This window comes from Pteropus alecto, unplaced genomic scaffold (assembly GCF_000325575.1).
Source record: "Pteropus alecto unplaced genomic scaffold, ASM32557v1 scaffold202, whole genome shotgun sequence".
NCBI lineage: Eukaryota > Metazoa > Chordata > Mammalia > Chiroptera > Pteropodidae > Pteropus > Pteropus alecto.
Genome location: NW_006432451.1, coordinates 4,606,336 through 4,627,778, shown reverse-complemented (window position 1 = coordinate 4,627,778; position 21,443 = coordinate 4,606,336). Strand labels below are relative to the sequence as shown.

Here is a 21,443-nt window from a genome sequence, read left to right as displayed (position 1 = left end):
GGTCTCTGAATCTTTCCACGTGGTCCCTTATAGGGCCTCTCCTGGTTCAACGGTCTCACTACCCACAAGAACTGCCCTTTCTGCCCCAACTTCCTCGCAATTCTTGCTTGACTGAGCAAAGCTGGCGTCTAATTCCTCTAAACCCCGCCTCCCCTGGCAACCTGTGTTAGACTCATCTGCCCAGCAACTGTTAACGTCACATACTGTGGCCCTCTCCGTTTAGAAGAGATTTGCTATAAACCCCGCCCACTGTGCTGAGATTTCCCAGGCAGGTGCCACCTCTGTACCTGGGGCGCCCTATGGGAAAGGACTTGGGTGGTGAAGCGCACTTGCGCTTCCTTGTAGGGGTGCTCGCGAAAAGCCATGGCTCCCGGCACAGGTGAGTGCCTGGAGGGCGCTGTATCCCAGTTTGGCTCATCCTTGGGGGCGGGCATGGGGCAATGGGAAAGTGGAGGGGCAACCACTGGAAATAGATGACTTAAGGAAAAAGATGGCGCACTTAGGGCTATGAAACACTGAGAATGCTGAAGTGCGCTAAAAAGTGCGCTGCAAAAGTTGGTGACCCATTTGGTGTGCTGAAAAAGCGAGAAACCACAGTACAAAACACCAATTTTATTATAAATAGCAAGAATCCACAGGTATTCGGGGGGCCGGCACATGCCTTTGATCATATTGGAAAGTATCACATTCCCTTCCGTATGTGATAAATATTTCTCCCCATTTTCAGACTACACACCAACCCTGGCTCTAAACCCAGTTATAAACCCTGTTTTCTTTCAGGAAATTTGCATTTGCAAGATTTGTTTTGAGAGGGGTAACACTTATGTCAGAATTTTAGGTATCACCTGGGGGTTACATTTCAGGATGTCTCTCCCAGAAGCAGTGTACTACTCCGCAACTCTGTTAAGATTTTTGTTCCCAAATTCCTCACTATAGGAAGGAGAAAAAAAAGGAAGGGAGATGGAGTGTGCAGGTCTGAGAAGTCTTTCATTTTGGAGTACCCAACACACCAAGAGCCTGCACCATGGTCCAATAGCGTCCCCTATTCTCCATGAGCTGTTCGTGGGTTCCGGCCTCACAGATGGTGCCTCCTTCCAGAAAGAGGATGCGGTCAGCCTTCTTCACCAAGCTGAGACACTGGGTGATGAGAAGCACAGACCGAGAGCACCTCTCGGGGCTTTCATACAGGAGCCGCTCCACCTGAGAACAGATACAGACTCTGTCAGAGCTGGGGAACACTCCCAGCCCAGGGAGGGATCTGTGTGTGTTTCTGGGGCTGGGACAGACCTTGCCAGGATAACCGTGACTTCTGTCAACAACCGCAAGAAGAACAAAGATTCTCCTTCAGAGTGCTTCTCTGTCAAACTTTTGATTTGTTAAGGACTGTTTACATGAGGAGGCAACAGTGGAATAAAAGTCAGTCCTATGGTGAAACCCATAAAAAAAAAAAAAAGCGAAGAGTATTGAATAGTCTCTCTACCTATGGACTAGGAATTTTCATATTCTATTTTAAGGAAGTATAACTTAGTGGTAAAGAGCATGAGCATTCAAGTCAGACAGACTTGAATCTGGGTCCAGCCTCTGCTACTAAATAGCTGAATGACTTTGATCAGGTTATTCGACCTCTCTTTGCCTCCATTTCATCATCTGTAGAAAAAGAATAATGACACCCAGTGCACAAGCATTCACAATGAATAAATGAGTTAGATGGTACTTGCAAAGGGCCTAGTAGCATGTTTGGCAATAATATAAGCTCAATTAATATTAATTTTAGGATGGTCTTTTTCTTATGTTTGACTTCAGAGATTCAGAGTCTGGAGACAGTCTCTTTTAACTGGTTCTAGGCATCTCAGGGAGAAGCTAATGGGAACTGACAATTACAAGGACTGATTTGGATACTTATGTTAGTATATTTAACATAGGATGAGTGGTGGAAGGAGGATTTGGTGGGATGTAGGCATCAAGAAGATGGCTCTCTCACCCGTAACTGGCTGTTTGCATCCAGGGCACTGGTAGCATCATCCAGGATGAGTACACGTGGTTTCCGGATCAATGCTCGAGCCAAGGCCACTGCCTGTCGCTGACCCCCTGATAGCTGGCCCCCAGCCTCGCCCACCTCTGCAGAGACAAGAGCCAAGGTGAGAGCTGCATAACCACATGTGCATGCACACACACACACACACACACACGTGCACACGCACACACACCAAGGACTGATGGACACAGCTGGAAAAGGAAGGTTCTGGAAATAAGGAGTTCTGAGGATACGAGGACGAAGGAGCCATAGGAACAAGATCTTACAAATTCAAATTGATGTCAGTGGGGCGGGAGGAACCGATGAATAAAGGAACGACTATTGGCGTTTCAGTAAGGTAAAGATGTCTTGGTGGTGACATGAGTGGAGAGAGCACCTGTGTTGTAGCCTTGAGGGAGTTCAGAGATGAAACTATGGGCTCCGGACTCTATTGCAGCAGCTGTGATTTCCTCCATAATTGGCTTCTGGATCAGGCCATAGGCAATATTTTCTTGGAAACTTCTTCCAAATAGCTGTGGTTCTTGTCCCACTGCAGCCATCTGAAACAAAATATGACAAAGAGTCATGCGATAAGGAACAGAGGGGTGGTTATATAGAGATTGAAGACTCAAAATCTATACTGATATCCTATCACAAAATTCTCCACCCAAGGTCTCTTATTCCCTAACAGAGTGCTCAGTTAGTGCTCAGTGAGAACAGTCTTCTTACTTAATGTTCCATACCCCCATACCACCTTCTTGCTCACCTGTCTGTGCAGGTAGCGGTGTTCATATTCGGGAAGGGGCTTCCCATCCAATAGCAGCTTCCCCCTGGTAGGCTGGTACAGATTCTGCAGTAGGGCAGCCACTGTGCTCTTCCCAGACCCATTGGGTCCAACCAGTGCCATCACCTCACCAGGACATAGGGTGAATGTCAACTCCTGGAGGGTAGAGAATCAATCACACAATAAGAGGCGGACTAAGGCCCCTAATCTTGAGACTGCCATTGTCTTGTTACACCGCATAATGTCTTACCCTAGGGAAGAAAGGAGAAAAATGGGGAAATATAGTAACTCCTACCCTCCCACATGCACAGACTTCTGTTTTTCAGGCATCTACTAAGGAGTAGAGATGGAAGATGAGGCAAAGATGAGAACAAAGACCAAGCACCAGTATACCACACACTTGTGATCAGATATAATGGAAAAAAAAAAAAAAAAACCACACACACACATATTCCAAATCGAAAATGGAAAGAAAAGGGAAGATGGGAGACTGGAGATAGATTTTGCTTCGGCCACACACACACACATTCCAAATCGAAAATGGAAAGAAAAGTGAAGATGGGAGACTAGAGATAGATTTTGCTTCAGCAATTCCTTAGGATGTGAGAGCCTCCTCCCTGAGAGCCTCCTTCCTCATTCTTCTTGGAAATCCAAACTGGTTCTTAAGTTTGGGGCAGTTTAATAGAAGAGATGATGCTCATCTTTGCCTCTGAGGGGTTAGGAAAGAGCTATCTGTACCTGGTGTTAAGCAGGCTGAAGAAAGGAAGAAAATTTAGGATGGCAGAGTTGAGTGTGGTTGGTGAAATGCAAGGATCAGTAGGTTGTACCTGCAGCACTGGAACATCTGGACGGTTTGGGTAGGCAAAAGAGACATCTTGGAACTGAACAAGGCCCTCCAAATTTGAAGGTGTCAGTACACCACTGGCTGGGCAGCAAGGGGTCCGGTCCAAGTACTCAAATATTTTCTCTGAGGAGCCCACAGCCTTCTGTACATTGGGATAGGTGGACAGTAGGACCTGGAGGGGAGGTATGAATAGTGAGGGAGCAACTTAATCTGCTTGCCAAGGTTATGTGATGTGAAAAGCATAAAGAATGGGAGTAGAGTGGCACAGATGGTGATGGGATGGCGGAAGGAAAGGCACTGGGGAGTGACACTAAAAAGAGCTCACCTCAACAGCTGTGGTGAACTGGATCTGGTAAAGAACAAATGTGACAAGGTTCCCACTGCTTACAGTCCCACTTGTCACCAGCTGCCCACCGATGTATAGGATTCCCACCTTCAGCAGCATCCCTGAGATCTGTGGAGAGATCGCAGAGAAAAGGGATTGTGTTAGAAATATAATGGAGATGCAAAGAACCAGAATTCCTAGCATTAAGGAGATATAAAGCCCCTTTCTCCCAAGTAACAGCAGGAGGCTCAATAAGTAGAAAAGAAGAGTGAACCACAGAGACGCCATGGAGTCTTACTCAGTTACACATGATAGAAGCCATCATTATCATCAACACCATCACCATTATCGCCTTGTTTGGGGAGCATTTTGCTCTTCACAAAAAGTTTTCATGAATGTAATGTAATATAATATTCAGATCAAGATCCATATAAACAAAGTTATATCACTCCCGTTTTTTAAAATGAGGAAACAGTCTCAGAGAAGGTAAGCTTCCAGGCCATGGTCACCGAGCTAGTAAATGGCAGCACCAAGCCAGGAATTTCTGATTGCTTGTCTAGTTCTCTTTCAATTACATCACAGAGCCCTCCATCCTTGGCTTCTGCTATTCGCATGGCTCTCACTAGCACATCCACACACTCCCAAGATGAAGCAGGTCCAGGTGCAGGAATTTACAGCTCCCTGAGCAACCCCTGAGAAGCAAAGTAAGGCCCTAGGACTAGAAGATATGGCATCTTCCTAAAAAGGAGGTTGGATAGATTTTGTGTACCACAATGAAAGGAAGTCAACTAGCATGCCTAAAAGGAGAGAGTGGGTCAAGAACACTGAGTAGGGTAATTGAGCCTCAGGTTGCTAGGACGAGAACACTGAACCAGCCACTGCCCAGTGGAGGAGGAGTGTGGACCGGGGTCATGGGAAAGGGAATGGGGTCACGGCAGCTTGGGGACAAGGGTATAGGCATTCATCTCCAGGTTCTCACACTGGTGGTCCAGAGGTTGACTGCATAGGCCAGGGCCTCCTTCTGGTTGAGTGTCTCCATTTCCTGCAGCTTTTGCCTGAACTTCTGGATCTCTCCATCCTCATTGGCAAAGCTCCGGACTGTAGGCATAGCTGACAGAACCTCAATGGCCACTTGGTTGGACTTTGCCAGAGATTCTTGCACCTGTGCTGCCAGTACCTGTGGAGACATGGTCAAGCAATGTCACATAGGGTTGGCAAACCATAAGGGACACTACTACCTGAGTTACCTGGCTGAGATTAAAGGTGAAAAGAGGCAGGGAGACAGGAGAGAAAAGAAAGGGACACTATTACATCCCCTGGATACTAAATAGATCCAGAGGAGAGGAACATGACTCAGAAGAGTGATAGGGGATCATATTCTTGAGACTGGTGATCATATTCTTAAAGGAAGATTGTGGGCAAAAGTTAGAATAGAAGACATAGAGAATATGAAGATCAACATTAAGCAATCTAGGGCTGTGGACTATAGGACCAGGGAATCCTGTGAAGATGGAGAATCAGCGAGTGTGCCAGAAGAGAAATCTGAAAGGATCTAAGTCTCCCAAGTACAAGAGAGGAGGGTCTGTGTAAGTTGAGGCAACTCCCTAGACATACCTGGTGCCATTTTCCAAGCTTCTTAGGCAGAAGGAAAAGCAGAGGCAGGAAGACCAGGGTGACCATGGTGAGGGATAGTGACCCCCAGAGCATAAGCCCCAAGAGACAAAGTCCTCGCACCAGGTACCACAGCAATAGGCTCAACTTCTCACTCAGAGACTCACTCAAGGTGGATGTGTCCTCTGTTACCCGAGATGTGATGGCACCTGGCAGGGGTTGGGGAGAAAAGATTGGAGTGAATGAGAGGCTCAGAGTGAAGAGAGGGACTAGCAGTTGAGCCAGGGTGCCAGGAAGAAGGGTGTCAATAGGTATTCTAGGGAGGCTGGGGAAAACAAGGTCAGGGGTATAGGGAAGTTTGGGGATCTCAATTCAGGGAGAGTGTGTTAGAGAGGAAAAGTCTGACCAAACGCCTTTATTTTAATTATAAAGAAATTGATGCCCATGTAAATTCTCATTTTTCTAACAGATTTCTGTTCCTTAAAGAACTTGTATATTCCATGCTGTACATGTAGGCAGGAAGAGCTTAAGCTGGTTATATAACAGAGCTGGAGAAAAATAGAGGGTGCTACTAGCAAGTAATCCAGGAAATGATACCAAGCACTGGATTGGGAGAGGGGTTCAATCCCCAAGTTCATCTGTGTCCATATGTGACCATGCAAGTTTCAGCATTTAGGGTCTGGGCCTCACTTTCCTTCTCTGTAAAATGAGGCAGTTAGACTCTGTGATCTCAAAATTTCCAAGTTTGCAATCCTATAGTTTCTATCTAAATACACATTTAGGGATAAATTTATGGAAAAATCTTGGATGGAAAAATGAGGTTTTTCTGAAGGTAGAGTACAATATTTTGCTCGCGGCATACCAAGAATAAGAAATGACAATATGTGTGTGTGCGTGTGCGTGTGCGTGTGTGTGTGTGTGTATGTATGTGAGAAAGAGAGAGAGAGGCAATCCTATAGTTTCTATCTAAATACACATTTAGGGATAAATTTATGGAAAAATCTTGGATGGAAAAATGAGGTTTTTCTGAAGGTAGAGTACAATATTTTGCTCGCGGCATACCAAGAATAAGAAATGACAATATGTGTGTGTGCGTGTGCGTGTGCGTGTGTGTGTGTGTGTATGTATGTGAGAAAGAGAGAGAGAGAGAGAGATATGTGTGTGTGTGTGTGTGTGTGTGTGTATGTGAGAAAGAGAGATATCAAAATTATAAGTAAAGTGGGCTATATGGGAATATAAATAGCATGTGGATGCATAATGAAAGTCTCACGAGAAACCTGTTTGGTTCTGTTGGAAAAACTCCGTTTCCTGGCGCAGGACAGCCCGGAACACCTCTCCCTGCAAGTGGCTGTGCACACGGCCCATGGTGCTGTTATAGATCCCATCACCCATGAACTCCAGCACTGCACTAGAGACAGAGAGATGGAGAGTCAGGGTGTGTTCAGGAGACAGAGAGAAGGTCCCCACAGAAGTGTACTTTAGACAGCAGCCCTAACTTCCAACTCCCTCTTTTTCAGAGTCCCCCATCCTCAGCCTTCCATCTTCAGCCCCCAGACCTGGCTATGGTGAGAATGGACATGAGAGTTATGTTTCGAGTAAAGGCAGCTGCTGCCCCTTCTTGCAGAATCCAGTCAGTGAGGCGGCCAGTGAAGAATGGAATGGCCATCTCACCTGGGGTGGGAGAAAAGAGACGTGTCAGTCACAAATAAAAGTCTAAGCAGGCCAGCCCCAACCAGACTGCCCCAGCACACCTCTCTTCCACCCCTCACCAATATCCTGGATGGTAGCGGCAGGAAAACAATACTGAGAACACAACCCTTCACTTGAACAGGCCGCTCTGGAACTCTTCACCCTGTGGCCCCACCAGACCTTTAGGAGTTTAATTAGGAAGCTTAGAGATCATGGAGTAAGATAGATACCTTTGTATTAAAGATGCTGCCTCAGAGGAAAGGACCTGCCCAAGGTGGCCCAGTGAACCAATGCCCGGGGCAACACTGAAGTCCACGGACTCCTGACTCCCATCCAGTGCAGGAGTGGTCTCCTCAAGACCTGAGCTGGGTCGCCTTCCCCTGGTCCACATTTCCCAGGACTCAGTAACCTATCTCACTGACCATTACTCTTGATTCCTGCTCAGTCCCCTAGCATCCGTCCCTCTACCCCTGAACTCCCTTACCAAGACAGGAGAGGACCAACAAGACCAGCATGAGCGGGAGGCGTCGTATTTCGGAGCCCAGGCATCCCAGAAGCCGGCGCACGTTGTCTCCAGAACCCCCCTGACCTGCTGGCACCCAAAGGCTCCGGAGCTTATGCCACAGGGCGGCTGCGGGCAGTGCCGCTGCGTAGCTGAGGGCGAAGGCGTCGAGGCGACTTCCCCAGTGCAGTTGCCTGGAGCTGTCAGTGTCCCTGGGAGCTGCCCACGAGCCCAGTTCTCGGAACAAGGCAAGTACTGGCAGAGCCAAGGACAGCGCCGCCGCCAGTGGCTCCAAAGCAGCCAGCCATCCCTGGACTCCTGCCGGTTCTCTCTTGGTTCCAACTGTTGCCCGGAGGATCCCACGGGCTCCCAGCCACAGTGCAGCCCAGCGGCTCAGGCCTACTACCCAGACCTGGAGCAGCGGCAGCGCAGCGGGAACCAGCAAGGACGATATTCCGGGCAGGGCCCACCGGAGCAGCATCCAGTCGGCGAGCAGCAGCAGCGCTGTCCCCAGCCACGCGAGCGAAGCTCGGGAGAGGCAGAGGAACCCGCAGGGAGCGGGAGATCCTGAGCTGGCCATTGGTGCGTGGGGGTCGCGTCCGGGCCTGGGACTCTCCGCAGTCCCCTCTGGGCCAGAGGCTCTGTATGCTGTCCGAGTATGTGTCCGAGCGCGCAGGAGGACCGGCGGCTAGGGCGGGGAGTAGGGAGGGCCGGGGCGGAGCTCTCGGAAAGTCCCGGGAACCGGCTGAGCCTGGTCGCGTTGACTAGAAGCGAGCGGTTTAGGGAAAAGGGAAACCGAAAGCGCCGCCGGCTCACTAGATCCGCCCACTTCCCAATGTGCCTGCTCAGACTATTTTGGGAGAGAGCGTTGAAATCAGATCTGAGGTTCTGCGGAGCTGCCTTGGTGCTCCACCTTCTCCATCACGCACGCCCTTCTCTCTTCCTTTCTTTGCCTCCTCTATCGGGATCCACTAGTCCAGACTTCTTACCCCTCGCCTCAGGGCGGGCTCTCTAGTCACCTGTCTCTGGGTAGATCTGCCCCACGCAGGTTAGCGTCCGGGTGCCAAGCCTCACCAAGAGGTCTCTGGCGCCCCCTGGCGCCCCCTGGCGGGCATGGCGAAGGGGCGGGGCTATAGGGTGAGCGCAGCTGGCTGTCCCAGGTCGGAAACCAGTGCCCCAGGCAGCGAGGAGCGCGGCGCGGTGATGCTTCGGACGGGAGCACCAACTGGGGACTTTCCCCGAGCCGGAGAAGTCCACACTGGGGTAAAACTCTGGGTTTGAGGGTTAGCAGAGGGGTGAAGGAGGTGGAGCGACAGGGGGACTCTGGAAGCACCAAGAAGTGAATGTGGAGACTAACGAAGAGTGAGGAGGTAGCTCGTAGCATCCAGTGCTGGCGCCCTTCAGTGAATACAGGGCGTCTGTCTTCTGAAGAGAATCATCTAGGGGTCCGCGAAGAGACTGGCCACGCGAGGCTGCTGGAGAAGGGGGTGCTTTGGCTTTTAGCTGGAAGCGTCAAGGGGAAGCTGCTTTAAAGCGCTTTCGCTTTCACTCTGGACTAGAGAGAGGAGCTGGTTAAATCTAGGGAGGGGGTTGGAGAAGGTGCAGAGAGATAAGGAAATGGTGCCCTGGGCGAAATAGGACAGCATTTAGGAGGGGGGAATATGGGCACTGATTGAGAAGGGCCAACTCATCACACAGACCTTTGGTAAACGGGCACCTGGGTAGCTCATAGCCCCAGCACTGATAATAGGGGTTCCATGTGAGCCGGTGGTGCCCTTTCCAGCTTGGCTCAGGAGTGCTCCTGCTCAGCCCAGGTGCTGCCTTGATCCCTTCCTTGTGTCTTCCCTGCCCACTTCCAGCCACGGGCTGGGAGACCTCGCCCAGGCTAGGTGCCTGGGGCAGATGGCAGCCCAAGGCTGGCTGGCTGCTGCTCTCAGACTACTGCCACTACTCTTGGCTTGGGGGCACTTTGTTACAAAGGAATAGGCTGGAGAAGGAGGGTGCCCCTGTTCTCTGGCTCTCTATTCGTGGTAAATCAGTATGTGAGAAAGTACCCTCAGGGCAATATCCAAGGGATATTGGGGAGAAAGAGCAGCAAAAACCACTTATAAGTTAGAAAATCTTTCCTTGCTGCCAGATGAGCACCAGAAAGTAGGAAGTAGAAGCCAAACGGGTCTGCAATTAGACCTGGGTTTTGAACTTGGACAAGTCATTCTCCTTCTCTGTGACTCAGTTTTCTGTTTTTAACCAAGGATCTTTAAGCCCTTTCCCAACTCAACAGCAGTAGAAAAAGCTTTATCCGCCTTCACTCTTCCTTAATTATTTTCCTTAATTTGTTTTTAACCTAGAAAAGTCTGCTCAAACTCTCAAATCAAACAATTCTCTTGCTATAGCTCTCTTCTCCTGATTGCTGAGATATCTATTTACCTCTTGATCAGAAATTCTTAAATGAAACTTTTATTTTAAACTATTTCATGTGTTCCTTGCTGCTTTCCTTCTTCCTTGAGGCATGGCCCTGCTGTCCACGGACCCCCTCAATGTTTACCAGTTTACTGGACAGTAAACTGAAAGAGCTCACAACTGATTAAGGGGGGTACAGGTGAAGGATTCAGGGCCCCCAAAAGACCTGAGCTTATTTCTCAAGGTCATAGTAACGCTCTGTCGGGTCTGTACCACATCTGCACGCACAAGCACATGTGGTAGAGGTCATTCACTTGTGGGGCTGCCTCACCAGAGCTTGGAAGGGCCCCCTGAGCCAAACTTTTGCCTCTAGGAGCCTCATCTCCACCTCTCCCTTTACAGTGGAAAGGATTCCACTTTGGAAGGTTGGGGCTTAGGGATGCTGTTTTTCCTGTGTTGTACCGTGGCCAGGCTGTGTTGTCATTCCCTTGCAGCCAAGAAAGACAATAGGGAAAATGGAAAGATGGAGAAAAAATCCTGTACTGGGAGTTGACTCTGGCCTGTATCATTGTGTGACCTTGAGCCAGCCCTCTCCTCTCTCTGGGAATGTTTCCTCGCCTGTGACATAAGGGGACCAAGGCTTTTCTTGCTCTGACATTCTATCCTCTGTGTCTCTGCAGACAACCATCATGGCAGTAGAGTTTGATGGGGGTGTTGTGGTGGGTTCTGATTCCCGGGTGTCTGCAGGGTAAGTACCAAAGAAGGTATATGCTTTGGAAAGAAGCTAATGGCCCCAAACATGCATTTTCCTTACCTATTCATGAAGAGATTCGTGAACTGGAGCTTTGGAGAAATGGAGTTAACCTTTCTGAAAGGTCACTATAATGGGATATTTGGGTGGATACTTGTATCTCGAATTCATGGAGGAAGATCTGGGGCTTGTGCTATGTGCCCTGTCCCTGGAAAGAATAGGGTCTGAGAAGGAGATAGAGGTTTAAGCGGCCTGTCCTCCTTCCATGTATTCAGAGATAGAAAAGATGGTTCTGACAAGCAGGTACTATGATTTCTCATCTATCACATGTGGAACTAATTTTGTCTTTCTCACTCTCAGCCAGTTTCCTAGCATGTAAAATGAGTATATGGGATTAGATCGATATTACTTACTTTATGTTTAGAACATATAAATTCCTCAAGATGGTTACTAGAAAAGAAAAGTTGATAGGAGGAACATTAGTCTTTACTTAGTATTTTTTATTTTATTATAAAATCTGAGCCTGAAAATAAGTCTAATTTTGATTACTTGCAGTGCTTTCTTTAAGTCAGATTTTTTTTGTTTTTGTTTTTTGCTTCCTTCTTTAATCCAAGCATTAAATTTCATGCACTCCATGGTTGTTCTCGTGTCAAATAAATTTGAGAAACACCGGGCGATTAACCTCAAAAATTCCTGCAACTCTAACACAGATGACTATTGACTCCCCAACAGAGAAGCAGTGGTGAATCGAGTATTTGACAAGCTGTCCCCCCTACACCATCGCATCTACTGTGCCCTCTCTGGTTCAGCTGCTGATGCCCAGGCCGTGGCGGACATGGCTGCCTACCAACTGGAGCTCCATGGGTATGAAGCTCTGGGGTCTTCACACCACACCTGCTAGAGGTCCTCCAACCAGTGAACCCCATACATGATCCTGTTCCAGGAACACTGCAGTGGAAAATGAAAAATTCCTGTTTTGGCTCCTGCTTTTATTACCTTTTAACTGGCACTCGAATCTCTCAAATCTGGTTTCTACATTTGGAAAGTGGGGATAATAGTACCTACCCTACCTCACCAGATGGTTACTTTGAGAATCAAATGATATATGTGAAGGCAGTCTGAAATCTGTAAATCACTGTTCTAATATAAATAATGAGGAAGAAAATGATGATGTGGCCCACATATCAAGTTACCTTATGATAAACCAAGGTAATTGGGGCAGAAATAATGCTTATCTGCTTTTACACACAAGGGCAGAGCCCTTGGAGCCAAGAGAGTTGTGTCATTGGGGATGGCAGGTGGGACAGAGTAAAGGAGGGGAACAATTGAAGCCTTCTTACCAGTTGGTGGTGTAAGACTCAGGTTCCCCTGCACATGTGGGAGGGGAGCTGGAGTTTGACCTATTGCAGCTATAGGTTTCAGGTGTCACTTGGCAAGGATGATGGTATTGGCACGGAAGGGTGGAACTTCAGGAAATTACACTGACCCCTATTCCTAACATTTCCTTCAGGATGGAACTGGAAGAACCTCCACTTGTTCTGGCTGCTGCAAACGTGGTGAGGAATATCAGCTATAAATACCGGGAGGACCTGTCTGCACATCTGATGGTAGCTGGTTGGGACCAGCGCGAAGGGGGCCAGGTGAGTTTCCCAGTGCACTCCCTCCCTGGGGTTCTCCGCTCCCCTAGAGAGATGGAGGTCATATGTCCTTCTAGCAGTGAGTGCCAAAGACATTGCCTCTGAAAGCATAGTACTGTCTCTATCAGTGGGAACATGAGATACTGGGGTTTCACTGGAGAGTATGGAGATCATCTTGTCTCAGTGGCAATAAGAGAGGATTGATTTGACTTGAGGATGCCTCTCCCAGGTATATGGAACCCTGGGAGGAATGCTGACTCGACAACCTTTTGCCATTGGTGGCTCTGGCAGCACCTATATCTATGGTTATGTGGATGCAGCGTATAAACCAGGCATGTCCCCTGAGGAGTGCAGGCGCTTCACCACGGATGGTAATTAACCAAGTGGAAGGGTACCGGGGGGAGGATTATTAACATGGGAGGGAAGTAGAGTATAAAAAAACAGGAAGAGGAATACATCGGTGACCATTTAATTTAATGTCCAAACTGGTACACTTTCGAGAGTGACCGGGGGCAGAACAAATGCTAAACTAGATGGGACTTCAGGACAAAAGGCATGAACCAGCACTGTTCTGAGTACAGCAAGTTAAGATATGTGATTACCCTAAGAACCAGTGGTGTGCTGGAACTGGTTTGGGCTAGCTCATGAGAGCCAACTGTTAAATATTCAAGGATTTGTGACTTGTTAAGCTATTTACAACTTGAAATCGATCGTGGTGGGAGTATTGAGACCATGGACATTAGGAGATGCTACACATGAAGGCTTCTTTTTTTTAAAAGTCAGTTTACCAGCACACCACTAAATACGCCTCTCTAGGAGATGGGTTTTGAGATCTTAAGGTGGTAGTAGGCATATAGACAGAAGGAGAAGGAAAAGATTTTTGAGGTTAAGCCATTCTCTCTCCCTCTCTCCAACTTGCACCCTCTGCAGCTATCGCTCTGGCCATGAATCGGGATGGCTCCAGTGGGGGTGTCATTTACCTGGTCACTATTACAGCTGCTGGTGTGGACCATCGAGTAATCTTGGGCAATGAGCTGCCAAAATTCTATGACGAGTGAATCTCCCTCAGACTTCTCTTCCGTATTTTGTAATAAACTCTTTGAGACCAAAACCCGGCATGGTCAATGGAAAATGGGTGCTCAGGGAGAAGAAGCTAAGGGGAGGGGGCTTCTTCTATCCCAGATATCAGCATACCCTTTTTTCATTCTTTTGCCCTCAAATACCTTTCCCAGAGGAAGGAAGGTGGTGTAAAGGGGAGTATACTAGAAAGAGCCCTGTACGTGACAGGTCATTATGTACTGAGTGATTCTGAAATATTAGAAGCAATAAAAATTCTCATTCTGACACCCCAGGGATGAGGGTGGAAGTGAGAAATTCTTTTAAGGCTAAGACTGATAGGTAGATAAGACAGCAACACACATGGGAATTCACCAAGAGCGCCAGCAAACTCACATGTAAAAAGAATTCCTTTCGTAATTCATTCATTCACACTAGAGGTCAATACATGATCAATGCTTAAATTTTTTTTAGAAAGCATTTCAAAAGGAGGCACTTGTGAATTTCAAAGAATAACGATAATTTTAAAAAGCTACATTTAATGAACCAAGCATTCACTGAATGCTTAAAAACTTTATCTTTTAGAATCCAAACAATAAGACCTGTATAGGTACTACTACTACTTCTATTTAAGGACAAATAGAGGCTTAGAAAGAGTAAGTCACTTGACCAAAATCATAGCAAGTTCAAATGCTGAGATCTGGGATTAAGTTTTACCATATGCCCTACCTCTACCACTACATAAAACTTTCCATTACCTCAAGCTTCATATATCATCTCCTCCTTGAAATCTGCAATAATTAGCCCCGCACATTAGTTGTCACTTAGGAAGTTGTTACCAGATGCCTGAGTAACTGCATTAAACAAACCAAGTTCTGGTCCTATCTTTGCCACGTACTTCCTGAGTAATAGGACAAATTACTCCCCTGCTGTGATCCCTCAGTTTTTCTTCTGTCAAATGAAGTGTTGAGTGACTTGTAAGGTGGTTCACAGCTTTGACATGCAGTGCTAATATTTGCTAATAAGTGAGCAGTGAAAAGGTGTGTTTAACAGAAATTCTAGTAGGCTACCCAGGAAGCTTCTGTCTGCTTTTCTTTCTGGACCTCAAGCTAAACATACAAATTCAAAGTATCCTAAAAACAGTCTTATGCCTTTGGGAGTGTGTGTTTGGTTTGGGGGTGGGGGAGGGGGGAGCCTCTAAAATTACTAGAGCCTTGAGTTCTTTCTAGCCATGACAGTTAATTCAGTTTGAAGTTTTAAATAATAATTTAATAGCCTATCCTGCCTGCTGATCACAACTAGAAACTGGAGAGTGGATAAAAAGCAAGTACTAAGGGGCTCTGAAAAGGAAGCAAAAGCTGGCGGATTGTAAAGAGATTCAAAACTTGGAGAGGCAGTGCTCCTGGAGAGGTTTTCAACTGTTTTCCCTCTTTCTTTTCACAAGCTTTGCCTGAAGTCAGGCCTCAGGTGGACGAGAGAGTGTAAGGGAGCCTCCCCAACAAGATGCTTGAGAAGCGGATTCCCTTGTTCTTGACATGAACCCTCATGAGCACAGGGCAACTGCTGAGCTGCACATGCCTGTGCCATGCCTTTTTAAAATTAGAAGGCTGTCATTTTTTTTATTGGCCAAAGAATTGTATCCTGTGCCCCTCATTCCAGAAAGAACTTGTAGCAGCTTATAGGGACAGATGAAATTTAAAAAGAAGAAGGAGGAGAAGAAACTGGGGCAAAGAGAAAAATAAGTGAAGCCAAGGGGCAAAGCTAATATACAACACGAATATCTTTTTTTAAAAATGGCGTGCTGGATCTGTCTTATACTGACTAACCAGGGCAGATTGTAAAGTATTCAGGAATTTTGAAAGGCAGCTGTTAACCATTGGCAGCTTGATATTGACCATCGTAGAAGTATTTATGCCACAGAAATCAGTAATGCTACAAGTCAGAGCTTTTCTTTCTTCCCCAGAGAGCCAACTTAACAGGAAACATACTTATCTGTCGACTATCACTGGGTAAAAAAAAAAACAAACAAAAAAAAAACCTGGCTCTGAGCTAAAGGGTAGTGAAAGCAAAGGCAGAAATGAAATTAACTATAAGATTCAAATGGTTTATTAAGAAAAAAAGCCATCCAAAAAAAACTTACAAAATTTTTCAAGCCACAGAACATTTACCTAGAAAACACACTATGCCATAAAGAAAACTCCAATAAATTCCAAAGTATTAGAATCTTTGAAACTATCCATATTCTGTGGCCAGACTGTAACAAAATTAGAACTAGATGACAAAAAGATACCTAAATTTTTCATGCTTTGCAAATGAAGAAAATATTGATAAATAACATGGATTTAAAAGGCAGTCATAAATGAAATTAATTCATTTAGAACCAGGTGGTTAAAATGTTGCATATCACATTTTCATAAACATAATTAGAACAGTACTTAAAAAGAATTTTGTAGCTTCAGATACATTTATTAGAACAAGAAATTTAAAAATAACTTAAAAATTCTCCTGAAAAATCTGGAAAAAGGCAATTGAGCATACCTAAGAAACAAGAAGGAAGGAAATTATAAAGATAAAAATATAAAACTATTTAATAGAAAACAAATCTATGTAGTAAAGATTCACAAAACCAAAAGCTGCTTCTTAAAAATATATATTTATAACATATTCAGACTTAGAACCAGACTGACCCTGAATAAAGGGGAGAAAGAAATCAATAAACAAAATAAAACAAACAAAACAAAACAAAAAAAGAATGAAAAGAAGGGAATAGCTACAAATATAACAGAGATATGAAACATAATAAAGGGTTTATGAACAAGTATATGCTAATAATTTGAAAACCTCTGTGAGATAGATAAGTTCCCAGAAAATTTTAGCCTACCAAAATTAGCAAGAAGAAATACAAAATTTGACTATGCCAATAAATATTGAAGAAATGAACAAATTTGCAAAGGCCTCTAATAAAAATAATATTTTTGTAAAAAAATGCCCAGATGGTTTCACAGATGAGTTACACTAAACATTCAAGGAATATGCAACTCCTATGCTATGGTATTTGTTTGTTTGCTTGTTTGTTTGTTTGTTTTCAGAAAATAGGAAAAAGATTAAAAGCTACTGAGCTAATTTTATCAGGCTAGTATAATCTTGATTCCAAAATGAGGTATGGAAAATTCAAGGAAAGAAAATAATATGCTCATTTCACTTTGAACATATGTGGGGAAAATAAATAATTATTTATGAGTTGAATTCAACAGTATTAAAAATAATAATATATCAAGATCAAATGGAAAATCCTTAGAATGCAAGAATGCTTCAATATAATCAAATATATTACTGCTATTCACCATATTCATTGACTCAAAGGAAAAACCATCTGCTTTTCTCAATCAATAAAGGCATTTTATAAAGTTAAATATCCATTTGTGATTTGTGAAAAAGTGTTAAGGAACCAATAATCAAATAAAACTTTCTTATCTTGGTAAAGGTTATATTCCAAAACAAAATCTATGACAAGCAATATACATAGTGGAAAAATCTGAAGTGCCCAGACAAGATTGCTTACTATAACTATTATTAAACATAACACTGGGGTTCAGGCTCATGCATAAGGAGAAAAAGAGAAACGAAAGGACTGGGAAAAAACTATTTTTATTTGAAGATTTTATGATCATTTAGAAATTAAAAAAACCCAACAACAGAAGCAGCAAATTATCAAAATAACAAAAGAATTAATCAAGGTTTTTAGCCATAAGAACAACTAACAAAAATTAAGAGCATTTCTCTATACCAGAATAACCAATAAGAAATATAATAAAAATTAGAAATAATTTACAAGAGCCAAAAAACTATAAAGCATGTACGTACTTACTGATTAACTTAACAAAGAAATTCATAGAAAATTTAATACTCTAATTAAAGAAGTCATTGAATATAATTTGAAATAATGGAGAGTTATTTTGCATGCTTGGATGAGATCACAATCTTATAAAGATATCAGTTGTTCCCCAAATTCATCTTTAAATTGAGTATAATCCCTGTTGACACGCCACTTGAACTTTCTGAGGAAATTTATAAATTTACCCTAAAATATATATGATAGAATAAAGGTCTTCAAATAGCTAAGCAAATCTTTAAGAAGAAACAATGCAAAGGGGAGACTTTTTCTAAGAAACATTAAGATATTCTATAGAACTGGATTATGAAAAATATATACTATAAATTCAATAGTTATTTAAAAAGAAAAAAATAATAAATTGACAAGGAAAAGGAATTCCAAAATAAGGTATGGAAATAGAGAGCTCACACACACACACACACACACGTGCACACACACACACACGTGCACACACACACACACACACACACACTAGCCTCACACACACACACACACACACACACACAATAAAGTTTGTATAGTATACAATACTATAGTATTGTATACTATAGTATTGTATAGTATACTATAGTAGTTTAGTATACAATAAAGTTTGCACCATAAATTAATTGGGAAATTACAGATTTTTAAATAGGTATTATTAGAAAAAATGGCTCAGTATATAAAGAAACACAAAGTTGGATCCTGACCTAATGCCACATATAATAGCAGGTGAATTGAAGCCACCAAAGAGTGTGAAGCTTTAAATGTAACAAAATAAAACATAAAGTTTATATTTGTGACCAGGGAAAGGAAAAGACTTCTTTTTATAAAACCCCCAAAACCATAATGGGAAATATTATTTCACTGCATCAAAATTAAAAACTTTTTTTAATGAAAGCCATGGACCACTCTATAAACAAATAACAGAATAGGAGAAGATATTTGCATTGTCTAAAACCAACCAAATATAGTATCTAGAATATACAATGAACTGCAAATCAACAACAAAAAGGCAGCAACTCTTAGAGAAAAATGCATGAAGGACATAGACATGGACCTTACTGAAGAGGAAATAAAAAAGGTAACGAGCATTTGAAGAAATAGTCAAACTCAACAATAATCACAGTAAAACAAAATTATACATTATTTTATACCTATTAGACTGGAAAACATTAGAGTTAGATAATGCTGAATGTTGGTGAGCAAACAGGGATGAAGGAAGCCTCCTACTCAGCCAGTAGAAACATAAACTGGAGCAGCCCTTCTGGAGAGAATTCTGTGATACTTAATCAAAATCTTTCGGGGATCCAACAATTCCACACCTGAGAATTAACCCCCCTCCCAACTATCTAGTAAGTCCATGAGGAGACTTATACAAGAATGTTATTTATAAGTTATTGTGGTAGCAGGGAGATAGAGGCAAACTTCGTGTCTCCTAGAGAGACGGTAGGAAAAAAGCTGTGCCTGCACAACCTGGAGACCTATGAAGAAGTTAAAAGAAGTCCATTAAATGCACACAGTAACATAGATGGATCTTTAAAACAGAGTGTTGAGGGGGAAAAAACGAGTAACAGAATGAGCTAGTTAGCACAAAGCCACTCACTTTAAATAAAAAATGAATGCACACAAAACAATACACATTTTGCAAGAATACTATAACAAAAAGATGCATACAAAATATATTAGAATGGTTGCCTTTAGTGAGGGGAGGGAAATTGGAAGTGGAAAATGGGGATAAAAATGACAACAAACAGAGGAGATTTTGTATGCACCAATGATGACCATGTGCCATGAAGTGAAGAATATAATTCTACCATTTACATTTAAAAAAATTTTTGAAGTGAATGACTCAAAGGAAATCATAGCTCTGAGAGCAATTTCTTCTATATTTCCATGGCAACTTATAGATAATTTCACATTTTTTTCCATCCAACTAAATAAACAGGGAATATAGGTAAAGCGTTTGATCAAAGATCAGGATTTAGAAAGGGAGAATAGGAATTAAGAAGAATACTTAGATTTTGCCTACATTTGCAGTGCCTCTCTCCAATGAATATGTATTATTCTTTTATTCCAAACCTTTTAGACTCTAATAAACATGTTCTATTTTATAAAACAAACTAGAATATGCAGGTTATCTTCGGTTCTATTCACCAAATTCTTAACTCTGCTGGTTATGGGCATATATTGCAAGAACAAAAATGTTTGAACTCTACTGGGTTTATTCAGAAGCATTGGAAATTGGTTCAACAATATTAACTTTACCCAACCATGTTTATGACAGTTCTATGTGCAGTATAAGTATATGTAATACTGAATATATGCTCTCAAAAACTCAGAAATGAAGTATGGAGATTCGATTTTTATCTAAACTGTGTTGACATAGAAAAGACTGAATTTCTCTAGGAAAAAGCCTTTTCTAGGAAATATTTTAGGGTTCTCCAGAGAAACAGAAGCAATAAGACATACATATAGATTCACTTGAAGGAATTAATTCATGTAGTTGTGGGAGCTGGCAAGTTTAAAATCTTCAGGGCAGGCTAAAGGCCCAGGGTAGAGTTGATGTGGTAGCTCAATTTTGAAGACTATCTGGAGGCAGAATTCCCTCGTCCTCAGGGGACCTCATTCTTTTTCTCTTAAAGCCCTCAACTAATTGGTAGGCCCACCCACATTATGGAGGGTAACCTGCTTTACTCAAAATCTATTGATGTAAATGTTAATTTCATCTAAAAAATACCTTCAAGGCAATATCTAAGGCACCCAAATATCTGGGTACCATAGCCTAGTCAAGCTGACAAAAATTAGCCATCGCATAGCTCAAAGTAAAACTAAATGTGGCAAAAGTGTTGAGAAAGGACATGGACCCAGTATTAACCAATTCAGACAGCTGAACCATCACTGAAGTATTGGACTGACCTCACATCCAAGGTAACATGCAACGAACGAGGTTTTAGCTTAGGATGGGTACCAGACAAACGCTGAGTGATTCAGTTGAGGGTTTTGTCACTACCTCTATAGGCTGGCTGCTTCAGACTACCCTAGAGAGCATACAAAGAAAAAAGACTAAATTAAAAGCTTTTCATCCAAACACAAGACAAGAATGGAAAATTTTGAAAAAGTACTATAGCAGTTTTAAAGGATACCTTTTGTCCTATAACCCAGCACAGATATAGATGAGGGCCAAGCCTAAGGTCTGATGATAAAAGTTATGAAGTTGTAGAAATATTAATTGCACAGCCCCACCGGATCTCTAATGCTAAGGTAAGGCCAATGGTTGAGATGGATTTGGACCCTGAGCTATGAAATGGGGACATAAGAACAGACACAGAGAAGTCTGAGAACTAGGGATTGTCAAATCCCCCAGAACATCTTTGCTGAAAGAAGCAGACCCACTGCACTAGTTATCTATTGCTATGTAACAAATAACACCAAAATTTAGCAGTTTAAAATAACAAATGTTTACAATTGGACATTATTGTCACAATTGGGAAATTTTGAATAAGGATATAAATTTGATAATATTGTATCAATTTTAAGTATCTTGGGAGTGACAATGGTATTGTGGTTATGCAGGAGAAATGTTCTTAGAACAAACACGCCAAACTATTTAGGGGTGAAACATCATAATACTCACAGATTACTCTCAAATGGTTTTTACAAAATGGATAAATAAAATATAATATATTCATACAATGGAATACTATGCAAGCAATAAATATTAATGAACTACTGACAGTGCAACAACATGGATAAGTCTCGTAGAAACAATATTGAGTGAAGAAGCCAGATGCACCAAAAAAAACACACACAATGTATGTTTCAATTATCTGTTGCTATGTAGCAAACCACCCCTAAAACTTCTGATTTAAAACAAAAACATTCGCTTTGTTATTTCTTGTGAGTCTGTGAGTTAACTGGGCTTTCAATAATATCGTAATACTAAACTTATCAGG

At 43.1% G+C, this 21,443-nt stretch overlaps 2 protein-coding genes across 3 annotated transcripts; one reads left to right on the top strand and one right to left on the bottom strand.

Annotated features, from left to right (window-relative positions):
* Window positions 1-592: 592 nt before the first annotated feature.
* TAP1 (transporter 1, ATP binding cassette subfamily B member) lies at window positions 593-8,514 on the bottom strand. The gene is made up of 11 exons (XM_006907411.3): window positions 7,752-8,514; window positions 7,135-7,249; window positions 6,856-6,986; window positions 5,582-5,787; window positions 4,947-5,144; window positions 3,968-4,096; window positions 3,626-3,814; window positions 2,781-2,954; window positions 2,412-2,574; window positions 1,982-2,118; window positions 593-1,200 (listed from the first exon to the last, which is right to left on the bottom strand). Exons 1-11 carry the CDS (start codon window positions 8,347-8,349, stop codon window positions 988-990), a joined length of 2,253 nt encoding a protein of 750 aa, XP_006907473.1. The 5' UTR covers window positions 8,350-8,514; the 3' UTR covers window positions 593-987.
* Window positions 8,515-8,730: 216 nt separating this feature from the next.
* PSMB9 (proteasome subunit beta 9) lies at window positions 8,731-17,026 on the top strand. 2 transcript variants are annotated; one of them, XM_015585887.2, is made up of 6 exons: window positions 8,731-9,032; window positions 10,850-10,917; window positions 11,653-11,784; window positions 12,431-12,560; window positions 12,787-12,928; window positions 15,058-17,026. In XM_015585887.2, the coding sequence occupies exons 1-6, from the start codon at window positions 8,883-8,885 to the stop codon at window positions 15,096-15,098; spliced, it is 663 nt and encodes a 220-aa protein (XP_015441373.1). In that variant the 5' UTR covers window positions 8,731-8,882; the 3' UTR covers window positions 15,099-17,026. The 2 variants fall into 2 exon arrangements, with proteins under 2 accessions (XP_015441373.1, XP_006907474.1); XM_006907412.3 differs by lacking the exon at window positions 15,058-17,026 and adding an exon at window positions 13,488-13,668.
* Window positions 17,027-21,443: the final 4,417 nt, after the last annotated feature.

Bases quoted from the DNA above. Each gene is read 5' to 3' on its own strand.
- TAP1 (XM_006907411.3), bottom strand. From the start codon at position 8,349: ATGGCCAGCTCAGGATCTCCCGCTCCCTGCGGGTTCCTCTGCCTCTCC. The intron at 5,788-6,855 runs GTTTCTCGTGAG...AACCCCTGCCAG, and splicing joins TTTCCAACAGAACCAAACAG to GTGCCATCACATCTCGGGTA. The intron at 1,201-1,981 runs GTGAGAGAGCCA...ATCTGTTCTCAG, and splicing joins ATGCAAACAGCCAGTTACGG to GTGGAGCGGCTCCTGTATGA.
- PSMB9 (XM_006907412.3), top strand. From the start codon at position 8,883: ATGGCGAAGGGGCGGGGCTATAGGGTGAGCGCAGCTGGCTGTCCCAGG. The intron at 9,033-10,849 runs GTAAAACTCTGG...GTGTCTCTGCAG, and splicing joins CCGGAGAAGTCCACACTGGG to ACAACCATCATGGCAGTAGA. The intron at 12,561-12,786 runs GTGAGTTTCCCA...TGCCTCTCCCAG, and splicing joins ACCAGCGCGAAGGGGGCCAG to GTATATGGAACCCTGGGAGG.